Here is a 12,822-nt window from a genome sequence, read left to right on the forward strand (position 1 = left end):
TGCACGTTATGGTGTAAAGAGCAGAACATTTCCCACCCACTAGGGCTTATAAAATTCGACCACTGTACAGTTTGTTACAAATTGTTGTGCTGAATAACAAAAGCCTGGCATGGGTCTGTTGCTTTGTCTACCAGCCATTTCACGACGTCAAGGGAATAGAGTGACACTGGTTGCACATTGTGAGATAGCCCCCCCCCCCATGCAAATGCTTTCCAATCTCCGTACCGCCAGATCCAAATGTATTTAAAAGCATAAAACAGGACTGCAATTCTGCCATCAGCGCCTACATAATGGTCCCTGAGTGCACACCCAGAGCCTGCTGTCTCACGTCCATATGGAGATGCTAGGCTAGCATCATGGCTGCCTGCTGCGAGCATGAAGGTGACCAAGCATCTTCATGTGGACCTAAACAGCGGGTACTGAGTGAGTACTTTCACCAGTACCCCAATTTATGTGCACGTGAAAAATGAACAGTAGTGTGAAATTGCACCTACTTTTTTGGGCTTCAAATGATGTCATACTGCACACACACTATAGCGTTGCACTAATTGTAACACATGTTGTATATATCTTTTTGCTGTTTAGAATATGTGTTAGACCTGGGGGTTGCTAATTGGCTAAGGTAGGTACCTTAGGCCAAATAGGGACCCTTGCTTCCACGTCAGGGAAAGGAAGGACAACTTCTCAGATAGTCCCCGCTCAGCCCCTTGGTAGCTTGGCACGAACAGCCAGGCTTATCTTCAAGGCAAGTGCCTAAAGTATTTGCAGCCACGCTCTCAGTCACCCACTGATGACACCACAATATAAATCCAACATATGCATATTTGTAATATTCCTCCTGGCTCGTTGTTAGGCCAGCCAGCCCTTGTAAGTTCTGGCGATATTAATGAGCAATTCTAAATGATCCACTGCAGTCCTAACACAATGCTATGCAGTTCATAATGCAAGAATCAGGCACTTTGCAATGTAAAAATAATGCAGTTCGTTATGCAAAAATCAAGCAGTTCGTGATGACAAAATAATGCAATACGTAACGCATCAATCAGATAGTTCATTATGCAACCTAACGCAATGCGTAATGCAACAATCAGGTATTTTGTTATGCAAAAATAGTGCAATGCCTAATGCAACAGTCAGGCAGTTCGTAATGCAGAAATAATGCAATGCGTAATACAATAATCAGGTAGTTTGTAATGCAGAAATAATGCAATGCGTAATACATTCCAGCCCCGATCACAGTGCCTTGGGCGGTCTCTCTGCCACTCGTAATGACTCTCGTTCAGCTTCTGTCAAAAGATGCCCCCACACGGGTATGGTGTAAACCAAAGTGCATCTCTGCACTCCGGCACTGTGCTGCCACTCGTTGGCAAGTACGGGCCGTGATACGAGCCGAAGCGCTGCAGGAATGGAAGAGGCCAAGAGCATCTCTCTCTGAGCCCGCACCCCGCCCCAGGCGGTGACACACCTACCCGGGGGGTGCAACTTCACTCTCCTCTCCTCTCCTCTTCCTGTGACTTGGGCCTCTGATGCAATTTTTGTGGATTCAAGGCAGTGAAACTCAGGCCCTCCCTCGACGAGGTTGGTTCAAGGTCCCGCTCTGGCAATGGCGGGCTCGGGTCGGCGGCTCAGCTCCTCTGGGGCTGCCGGTCCAGGCTGCTGGTGCTACGAAGATCTCAGGCTGCAACAGGGCACACACACACAGCATCGCTGAGACTCACTTGAGCTCTAAGAGTACGATAACAGGGCACCCCTCACGAAGGTCTCAAGCTGCACAAAGCGCACACACATAGCGTCGCTGAGACTCACTTGGACTCCGGTGCACACGATCACAGGACAATCCTCACAAAGGGCTCAGGCTGCTAAAAGCATATGCACGCAGCGTCGCTGAGACTCGCTTGGACTCCAGGTGCCCACGATCACAGGGTAATTCTTACGAGGGTCTCAGGCTGCAAAAAGCACACGCACACAGCTTCGCTGAGACTTGCCTGGAACCTTTTGTGTTCCTGAGTTTCAGCAACAGGGAGCCAGCTCACCTCGGGGCCTTGGCAATAAGTTACTTCCAGACACTGCACACAGCAAAGTCCTTTCAAGCAGGGGGACACAGCACACAGCAAAGTCCCTTTAGCCTCTCCTTGGCTAAAACAGCAAACTGCAGGCCAAACCCAGAACACACAGCAAGGGTCAGTCCTTTCCTTCAGGCTCTTCGGCTGTTTCTTTCTTGGCAATATTCAGGGGCTTCAGCTCTCATAGTTACACCCCTAAATGTCTTTGAAGTCTTTGTGTTCAGGGGGGCTCTGACCCCTGTTAAAACCAGGTCTGGGTGCCTTCCTGCCAGTGACACCTCATTCCTTTGATAGTGGGGGTCTGGATCCTTAATCAATCAGCAGGGGATGGAGCCATTGTTTTATGGCTGCTGCCCAGGCCTCTTCCCCTCCAGAGGCTACTCCCCCCCTACACTCCAGATGCAGTTCAGCCTGTTGCTGTTTCACCTCCTCCCCTGGGTCAAGACATTCCCCAGATCCTATCACTTTCAGATCCAGACAGTCAATCCACAACCAGGCAGAGACACACAGAAATGGTAGAGCACAAAAACCCAGCCACTGCTAAAAGAGTGGTTTCTAATCACACAATGCAAAAACCACCTTCATAAAAAGATGTATTACATTGAGAGTTCATCCATACTAAACGTCACCTCTCCATCTTAAGCCTTTGGGAAGATAGGCTGGAAAACATATTACACAGCCTCCCCATTCTGTCCTATGGGCAAGATGGCCTTTCAACAGTGAAAAAAGAAATGGAGATTATTTCACTGTCGGGACATGGTACACACCTCAGTACATGTCCTACCTTTCAAATGCACTGCACCCTGCCCATGGGGTACCTCGGACCTACCATAGGGGTGTCTGATTTGCATAGAAAGGGAAGGGTAAGGCCTTACAAGGGGGTGCACTTGTCAGGATAACATGGCAGTTTAACAAACTGCGTGCAGGCACTGCAGTGGCAGGCCTGAGTTCTCTATTTAAGGCTACTTGTGTGGGTGCCACAATTAGTGCTGTAGCCCCACTAGTAGCATTTGCATTACCAGCCCTCGCACACATAGTGCACTTTACTAGGGGCATTACTAGTAAGGCAAACATACCAATCATGGACATCCAATTACCATTACACCTGATACAGGGAGCACCTGCACTTTGACACTGATCAGCATAGTCCTTCGGGACTGTGGACTACGTTGACCATGAGTCCCGGTGTTGCCAGACTCAGGGAGGACGACGCCAGATGTTCAAACTAAAACGCGTTTGACCAGCGTGAAGAGAACATGGTGTTGAACTGCGCACAGTCCATGAGGAAGGGGCGTTTGAGGCCCCAAAACGCTTCGGACCCTTTTTTATTCAGGGGAACCTGTGAACATTGCAGAGGAGCCAAATACAGACTGGAGGGTCGGATGAAGTGATGAGCCCTCCCGAAGCGCTTGCGCAATTTGCTCTACTATATTCAGGCGGCCAGCCTCGGTCGCGGAAGGAGCTCCACTCTGATGGCGGAACATGTATCCTGTCCTAAGAGACTGAGGCGAGATCAAACACACTCAACCTGTCAGCGCAACATCCATTTGAATAAAACGTGATGCCCGCAGCTTCCCTCCCATCCTACTTAAGGATCTTAATGACAGTAATGAAAGTGCAGACACGCCAGCCTACTCAAGGTTACTATTTTATTTCACTTCACAGGACTACGTTGACCATGAGTCCCGGTGTTGCCAGACTCCACCCACTCAGGGAGGACGACGCCAACTGTTCAAACTAAAAAGCGTTTGACCAGCGTGAAGAGAACATGGTGTTGAACTGCGCACAGTCCATGAGGAAGGGGCGTTTGTGGCCCCGAAACGCGTCGGACCCATTTTTAATTCAGGGGAACCTGTGAACATTGCAGAGGAGCCAAATACAGACCGGAGGGTCGGATGAAGCAGTGAGCCCTCCCGAAGCGCTTGCGCAATTTGCTCTAATATATATTTATATATGAGTTTTCACGATCCTGTTCCACCCGGGAGCCCCCAGGAAATCAGGTACAGACCACAGCGAGTTCAGTTGCTTTTACGTGCAGTTTATTGCCATAAGGTCATCAATGTTTCAAAATGGCGAGTGCCCGGCATGACACGTTTCAACAGTATACAACTGTCTTGATCACATGACATGCCACGCGCCAATGTGCAATTTATACAAAGTCAAAATGGTGAGAAAAAAAACCATAACATCACAACATCCGATTTCTCCATATAGAAATAGAAGACAAACCACCAACAGTATAAGCCTATACCAATATTAGTACTTAATCTCCGGATTTTGTTTTGTGCAATATCGCAAATAAATAAATAACATCATATAATACTTCAGTTCAAGTGCTAAAATTCATAAAGACACTCAATATATCAATTCATTATTAAATAATTCACCATAACTAATATTGACAAAATAAATAAATAAATACATTCAGAGAAGCCTGTATGATGCCTACTTATCACAAAAAGTATCAAACTTTTTTCACAAGTGCGACAATAACCATACATATAGTGGATTTCAACGAGTGACAGCATACATATAATTAGGTTGTACTAAATGTATTTTGGAACACTTCATAGGTATAAAGCTTAATTCTAAGATTTCATATATACGAGACCCAAATTTCGAATCATGATATCAAAAAGAGCAAATTCAACTGAATAGAATACCTCACATAATTCCAGCCCACATCATTATCCCTAGCTACAGCCCCACTAAAATGACTGGTAAAATCAAAGGTAAAACTGGAAAATTCCAGATAAAACCCATGAAAAAACCTCGTCTAAAAACCGGACTAAAACCACGGGATAAAAAATGGGGTTAAAATGGTAGAAGGATAGGAAATTGAATCCGTAAAAATATACATCTTATCATATAGCTCTCTCTATCTATACACACAACACAGCATTTACCAAAAATAGTGCACTTCATTTCCATTATTCAAACCATTGGGGTTCTTAGTATAGAGAGTAAGAATATAGTATGACTCAAGTTGTCTCAGCTTCTTCTCCCTGTTACCACCCCTTATAGATCTTGGCACAGTGTCTACAACATAATAACTAAGTTATTTCAAGTGGTTGTTATGCACATGTTTAAAGTGTCTTGCCACGGGGTAGTTAGGGTCAGAGTTCATGATAGCTCTCAAATGCTGTAGTATGCGATTAAAAGCTTGCAACTTTGTGCTGCCTATTATCTCATTTTACATGAACATTCTAAAACATAAACAGCAAAATCCGTTCTACATGTTAAAACTTAGTGATTTTGATAGAACTAGGATCAAATGCTGTGGATATTACACTTATGTTTCTGCCAAATTTGCATGCCCTGCAAGTACTGCATTTAAAGAAGCCCACTCTATTGGACAACCATTTTCCAATGTCTATAACCTCCGGACTAGTTCTCACCAATGCATCCCTCATAGAGGGCGCATGTCTGAAAGTTATCTGTGGAAGCTCTGGCACAATTTGGGACATGGTTAGATCTGTTCTTATGATAGGCCAGTTTTTGTATATTATTTTTCTAAACTGGTTCTCCTGTTGGCTATAAGATGTAATCAGTCTAACTGTGTTATCAGTTTTAGGTGAGATGCTGTTGATACTGGGGGCATGAGGTTATTGGCTGGGAACTATATGTTTCCTCAATGGTAATCGGAGTGTTGGCTCTATCCAGAGCCACCCTTAAATCCCTTTCTTTTTACCCTCTATTTTTAAACCTCTGGAACGCCTCAGATTGGCACATCCTAAGATCATCATCTGAATTACAAATCTATTTTATTCGCAAGAATTCCCCATAGGGGATACTTCTTATCAAGTGTCTTGGATGAGAGCTATCAGCATGTAACACCGCATTCCGAGCCATACTTTTTCTGTGCAACTTAGTGTGTATAGTATTTTGCTCGATGTAAACCTCCACATCTAAGAATTGAACTCCTTACTGGCTTCAACAGTAAAACTTAAATTGAGATCATTAATATTGAGGATTTTAACAAAGTCATATGCACTTTCCACAGATCCCTCCCATATGACACACACGTCGTCTATGAAACGCCACCAATGTTTAACGTGTGTCTCAAACAGTGTCTTGTGGGTGGCTTTGAAGACGCGCTCCTCCCAGTAGCCCATGTGCAAGCACTCATAGCTAGGGGAGAAGCATGCCCCCATCGTCACGCCCCGCAACTGCTGATACACTTCCTTGTTAAAGATAAAATAATTATTGGCTAGGCATGTTTCAATCATGGTAAGAAGCATTTCGTTCTGTTGGTAATATTCCACTGGGCGTTTAGATAAAAAAAATGTAACTGCTACTATTCCATCTTCATGACGTTTACTAGTATATAATGCACTGATATCCATAACCAACAAGACATATTCTTGATTCCATTCGGCAGATTGTAGTTTGGCTAAAAAGTGACCAGTATCACGAATGTAAGAAGGCAAAGCTTCCACATGTTCATGGAGAAAGTATTCAACGTACTTTGACATTGGATCTAATAGTCTCCTTTGAGCTGATATTATTGGTCGCCCAGGTACAGGTGTAATGTTCTTGTGCACCTTGGGGATGAAGTATACTACCGGTGTCATGGGGTAATCATTTTTTAGAAACCCAAATTCATTTTTGCTAAGCAACCCTAACCTCTTCCATTGTGACAGTTGTTTGAATACTATTCACTTGATGTTTTTCAGGTCCATGAATGTAGCTTTCCTTTAGCATTCCAAATCCTCCAAATGCTTGTTTACCTCTTGCATATAAAGATCACGAGGTCAAAGCACTATATTTCCCCCTTTATTGGATTTGTTAATTATCACATCGCTATTGTTTCGCAGTTTTCGCATTAGTGTAGAGTATTGTTTTTCCTTGTAATTTCTATGCTTTTCTTTTTGCAATACTTTTCTATTCAGTTCTTTCAAATCCGCAACAACACAATCACTAAAAATGTCAATAGCGTTCTTGGGCATCATGGGTTTAAATGATGATGGTGGCTGAAAGGGGATTAATGCATTGGACTTACATGATATACCTAGTTCTTAAAGGTCCTCTTGTGTAGAGTTAGCTGGATTACTTTCCTCTTGAGCAAATGAATGTAAGGACCTCAATAGTGGAATGTCACAGACCTGAGCCATTTCATCTCTGGTATGGACCGTCTTAGTTGTATTCAAAGTCTCAGGTGTTTTGTTAAGCTTAAAGTGTTTCAAGAGTTTCAATTTCCTAATAAATTTGAAACATCTACCTGCGACTGGGGATATTTAAAATCATTGCCTGGACAGAAGGATAGTCCCAATGATAGGAGCTGGAGTTCTGCAACAGTGAGTTCAATATTAGCTAACTTAATCACCGTTTTATCTGGGACTTCTGGTTCATTGGTTACTGTGGTCACTTTTTGCCCCTGCCTCCCCTGCCTCTGCCTTTATATATAAACTATGGTATTTTTATTGTACAAATCTAGCCAAAGAAGATTTGTAGCGTGATCCTGGGGCATAGGTACAGTCAATAAATTATTGCAGAGGTAGTTGGGACTGGAAGAAGAATTTAACTGTTACTGCATCAAAGTGTAGTGCCTTAAATATATTGTTTTCAGTTGAATCTATTCCAAGAAAGAATTGTGAACGCTCAAACAGGAATTTAATGCATGAATAGTTAAATTCAGGTTATGGATTTAAGCTGGCTTGCCTTGCTCACACTCGGAAGCATTGGTTACAAAATTAATTTCTTTTTTAAACCCAAACTATCCACCAGTTCTTTTTTTTCCTCACATGTCTTTATTAAAATGTTTGTTCTCAAAAGTACAAAAACATTGAATAACTATGATATATTAGTCCGAAAAGAGCATGCTACCATAAAGAAAATATGCAATGGGAATAAGAAAAACTGTAAAGAATGATATAAAAGATGGAGAAAAGAAAGAGCAAAGACAAAGAGGGAAAAAAGGAACACTAAAGCACAAAACTTCAGATTCAATACCATAATCACTGTTTCAAACATTAACAGAAAGTGATTAATACAACAACAAATAAGTGCCTGACGGCAGAAATACATCTGATATTCTATGTATTTTATGATTAATCCAGAGGCCAATTAAGTTCAGATACCTAATGTAGAATGGCAGCATCATCCCATAGCTGCAAGCCTTGAGAAACAAATATAAAATGTCACATCCTTGGAATTCATGTAGCTCTTCAACATTTTTATGCTCATTCTCCGAAGTCTAGATATTATGTACAAAGTATGATTGGTGCTCTTTACTGTCAATAAAAAAATCTGTATATTGTGACTAGACAAATGTATCTGTTCCAATTAAACCTAATTAGAAGACTATATTGCAAATTTTGCAGTTGATTAGAATTCGTTTTGATTATCTTGTGTTTACTTTTGAAATGAAGAAATCAAAGAATGAGGGTAATTTCCTGGTCTCTGATAACAGCTGGTAACAACCTAGACTGAAGGAGGGGCAAATCATGGAAGAAACAGGCAATCGGAAATATCCAGACAAAATCACATCTCCACTCCATCCCCTTTCAAAAGAGCCCTGTTTGTATTATCCAGCTGTAGGATAAATATTGTTCACTGACAAAAGATCGAGGTCTAAAATATCGACCTACAAAATTATCGAGACAAAAATATCTACTCCAAAAATATCCACAACCTATACTTAAAAAGGAAAGTACAAAACTATTGTTTTCAATAATATTGTTATATTAAGTATCAGTTTTTAGATATAAGTAAATTAAAATATTACAAATTTAACAAGCTAAATACTAACTTTAATTTATTTAAAACTAAATATATTTAATATATATTGTAACAAATATAACAAATTAACTTGTAAAGTAAAACACATATATATCTAACATATATCAGGATAAAAAGTATCCTAAAACTAATAATTGTAAATTATATTATAATTTAAAAAAATATTATATATATATATATATATATATATATATATATATATATATATATATATATATTTATATATACACCAATAACATAGAGGGCCTGAATTTGATGTTGGTCGGAAAGACACCCAACAACATCAATGGTTTCAATTCCGACCGCCAAATTTCAATCTAGGCAGTCGGAATTGAAACCGGCCAGCCATTCCTGCTGGCTTCTGATGGGCTGCAGAAGCCCGTCGGCCAGTCAGAACCGGCATGTAATTCCTATACGACGGCGTTACCGCCATCTGGATTACGATGTCGGTTTACAGCAGGATTTCCATGTTGGGCTTTGCGACATGGAAAGCCTATTGGGAAGCAACTTTGGGGGTCCCTAGCAGGGCCCCCTTCTCTCTGCAACCCCCGGTTGAGGATCGAGGAGGCACCTATGGTGACCCCTGTTAATCCTGGAACCGTGTGGCAGGCCAACTCAGCAATGTGGCAAGCGCAAGGTAAGTAGTTTTTTAGATTTTTTAAATTTAATTTAACTTATCCCCTCGTATATTGACTTCCCTGACCCCAGCCCCGCACTCACCGCTCTTACCTGTGCCGGCCGCTACTGGTAAATTTGCACCTTTGTACACTTTTCTGCCTAAAGATATCTTTATTGAGTATTTAAAGCACACTCCAGAAGGTGGCAGTAGTTTAAAAATTCAGACTCTTTATATCTAAACAATATCATACGATAAATTAAAAAACTAGCACAGCTCTATTTAAAAAATATATATTTTGTCCCCCTAATGTAAATGTAAATGTACAGGAATTTATATAGCGCAAATCACCGAGCAGTTTCTAAGCGCTTGCTTAGGGAACCCGTCCTGGTATTCCCCTGTGAGATAACCCCGGCAGGGTATCCGCAAGGTGAAAGCCAGGCATCCTGCCGCGAGGGGCCGTTGTGGAGATTAAGCAAGCTATTGCCCAGAGTCGCAGAATGTAAACCCGTGAATCGAGTAGGCACCGGAGCGAGAATTGTCGAGACCATGGACATTTTAGGACTCAAGACACCGCCCAGCCGGGAATTGAACCCTGGTCCCGGGCTGACCTCTGCTTCCAGGTCTGCCTCTAACCAGTGAGCCACACTTCTCCATTTATGTATAGAAGATGAGAGCAGTTACAATAATGAGCAATACAAAAAAACTGAAGTTCCGGATAGCCCTGACAAGGTCCTGTGAGGACAACCTCAGGCATCTGATCAGATGATAAGGGAGAAGCAGTTAGCTGAGGTTCTCATTAGCATTGTCATGTGATGTCTTGAAACAGGCACAATAATTGGGAATCTGATTCTTTGCTTGACAGAACCCCAGTAAACTGTATTACTCTGAATGGAGAGTGATAAAATCTATTTGTTTTGTAGATAAGTTTGGCATACTTTTTGATCTCTTAGACGTTTGCTCTTCGTTGTTTTTTAGAAGTGTAGGTAGACAGTGAGGGCATGAGCAATGCAAAGATGGGCCACAGCAAGGATATATTCCCCGATAAGTGGAAAAGGTTAAATAACACATTATTTGTAGCATTATTGGTTGGCCTACAGAAACTAAGCTCTAAGTCAATGAAGGCCACACGATTCTGACAGTGCTTTAGGGAGTCAGGGTCCGGGGGCAATTGTGCCTTTGGGACAGTCAAATGGGAACACCAGAGGATCTACAGAAAATAAGGCCAGTCTTTCAGTTTCCATCTATCACTTCACATGATATGAACCTGAATGTTGTCTGCACAAGGTGATAATCAGTGTTCTGGCTGGTGAAGATGGGTATTAACAGTTCTAAATATGCATTGGAGAGGATCTGTAAGAGTGATGAGCCTCTCTACTCTAGAGCTTTTTTAGAAGAAACTAAAGGACCTTCTTTTCCTGTTATACAATAAGGTGCTACAATTTAAATGACATGAACATCTATTATCAATATTTTCCTATGAGGACTTATAATAGGGTTTGTGCTACTCCACCAAAGTTTGCTTGTTACACCAAGATTCAAAGGGGCTGCCAACAGGTCCGGACAGGCCTTTTTATTCCAGCAGGCATTGTCCTGGTGAGTTGGAGCCTTTGGAGACTTGCTTTGAAAGTTCAGGGCCACTCCTAGAGCCTCTGTGCCTTTTCCCAACTCCCTTAATTACAGCAGGCACTGGAGGCTTCAAGAGAGATAGAAAGAGACGAAAGGAGGGAGAAGGTAGAGATAAAACAATCAGAGAGAGAGAAGAAAGAGAGGTGAGAAGGAGGATGAGTGAATGGATGGATGGAAAGAAATAGATTGTATGAGGAGACGAAGGGAGGGGGCTAGTGTGAACATTTTTGCCTTGGCTGCTTTTGGTTCCCTAGTTCTCAATTTGAGGACATGTCTCTTCTTAACAGTCCCTCTCCAGCTGTTGCATTAGAGACAACACTACTCTCATCCATGCCGTAATGGACGAAAGAAAAGGAATGGCCGCAGAAGATCACAATACCGAGGACTGGGTGTGGAACATCATTGTCCGAACTCTGTTTAATTTACATATTGTATCTTTAATATGAAATAGAGATAATGACTGAAAATCTACACCCACTGGGATGATAATTTTGATAAGTGTATTTAGGACACAATAGATGTGTGAAACAATATTTCTCTCTACAATATTTTGTCAGACAACACATTGACTGCACGTGCAGAATGGCAGATATTGATACCAATTCACCTGGAACTGCACACCTGATTTAATCCCTGACTTCAATCAATCAATCAGGGGTTTATATAGCGCGCTACTCACCCGTGAGGGTCTCAAGGCGCTGTGTTTGATCTCACAATTTAACGTCACACTGTATCCCATTTCAGAAAAGCTTTGTGGATCGCATTCATGAAATAACTATCGTCCTCAAATTATTCATTGTTGCAACATTTTGAGGTAATCAGCTATTTGTGTGCAGTATCTCGAGACTGTAGTTGTTTAACATGTGCAGGTGTAGCCAGAACTAAAATTGTTATAATGCTAGAATTCAATGTTTAACTCAAGAATTTAACTGCAGGAAATAATTTTCTGTAGTCCGAGTTATATGTCATTCAAGTGGCTGAATGCCTCCGTGTGAAGCCAATTAATGCCGAAGTCGAATAATGAAAGCTCGACCTCCAGGCCATAACCATGGGCGTGCACCCATGGCGATACCAGTGCCATGGCCTCCTTTTCAGGCGATGCTTTCATGATGAAGAACAGATGTGTCCCAAAACTACGCCTGCTCAATAGGGCAAAACTCGCAAGCCAGCAAGAGTCATGTGTACTGATTCTTAAATACTTCCTGTCAATCACCCCCAAGGAGCAGCCACACATGCACACATTCTTCTACCTAGAACCTCACATTAAGGTAGGTTGTTGTCCTTTCACATTCCAGCCAATAAAAGTTGCAAGGTTGAATACGCTTGTCGGTTGTAGTGATTTGCACCATTTTCGGACATTGTGTGTAAGGCACGAAGTTTACAATATTTAATGCAATGGCTTGTGAGTTAACATTTTGAGACTGCATGGAAAAATAATTATTATTTTCACTTGGTAAAAAAACGTTTTCCGGCAAAATGATGACTGTATTGTGTACTTCTGTGAATTTTAGGGTTAGTGTGGAGAATCAGATTCTGAAATCAGGATTTACTAGCTGCGAGTTGATCATTTTGGGAAACGATGACCCGGGAGGAGTGTTCGAGTTCTCCCCTTCCTCCAGGGGCCCCTATATCATTCACGTAAGTCCGAGAGCGCAAGCGCTGGTATAGGCGTCGAGCGAGTCCTCGTGCCACCTCACCTGCTTGCCATGGCGTGGTCTGAGTTTTCACCATACGCACCCACCACTAAACTGTGCTTTACTGTCTTTTCTTTTT

At 42.1% G+C, this 12,822-nt stretch overlaps 1 protein-coding gene across 1 annotated transcript in view; it reads left to right on the forward strand.

Annotated features, from left to right (window-relative positions):
• Nucleotides 1–12,822, forward strand: part of ADGRV1 (adhesion G protein-coupled receptor V1) — a 1,865,288-nt gene that overhangs the window by 203,104 nt on the left and 1,649,362 nt on the right. Inside the window, exon 12 of the mRNA XM_086963519.1 lies at nucleotides 12,561–12,687. Coding sequence (XP_086819645.1) covers nucleotides 12,561–12,687 — 127 coding nt within the window. The remainder of the gene's footprint in view (nucleotides 1–12,560; nucleotides 12,688–12,822) is intronic.

This window comes from Lissotriton vulgaris, chromosome 3_1 (genome assembly GCF_964263255.1).
Source record: "Lissotriton vulgaris chromosome 3_1, aLisVul1.2, whole genome shotgun sequence".
Taxonomy (NCBI): Eukaryota; Metazoa; Chordata; class Amphibia; order Caudata; family Salamandridae; genus Lissotriton; species Lissotriton vulgaris.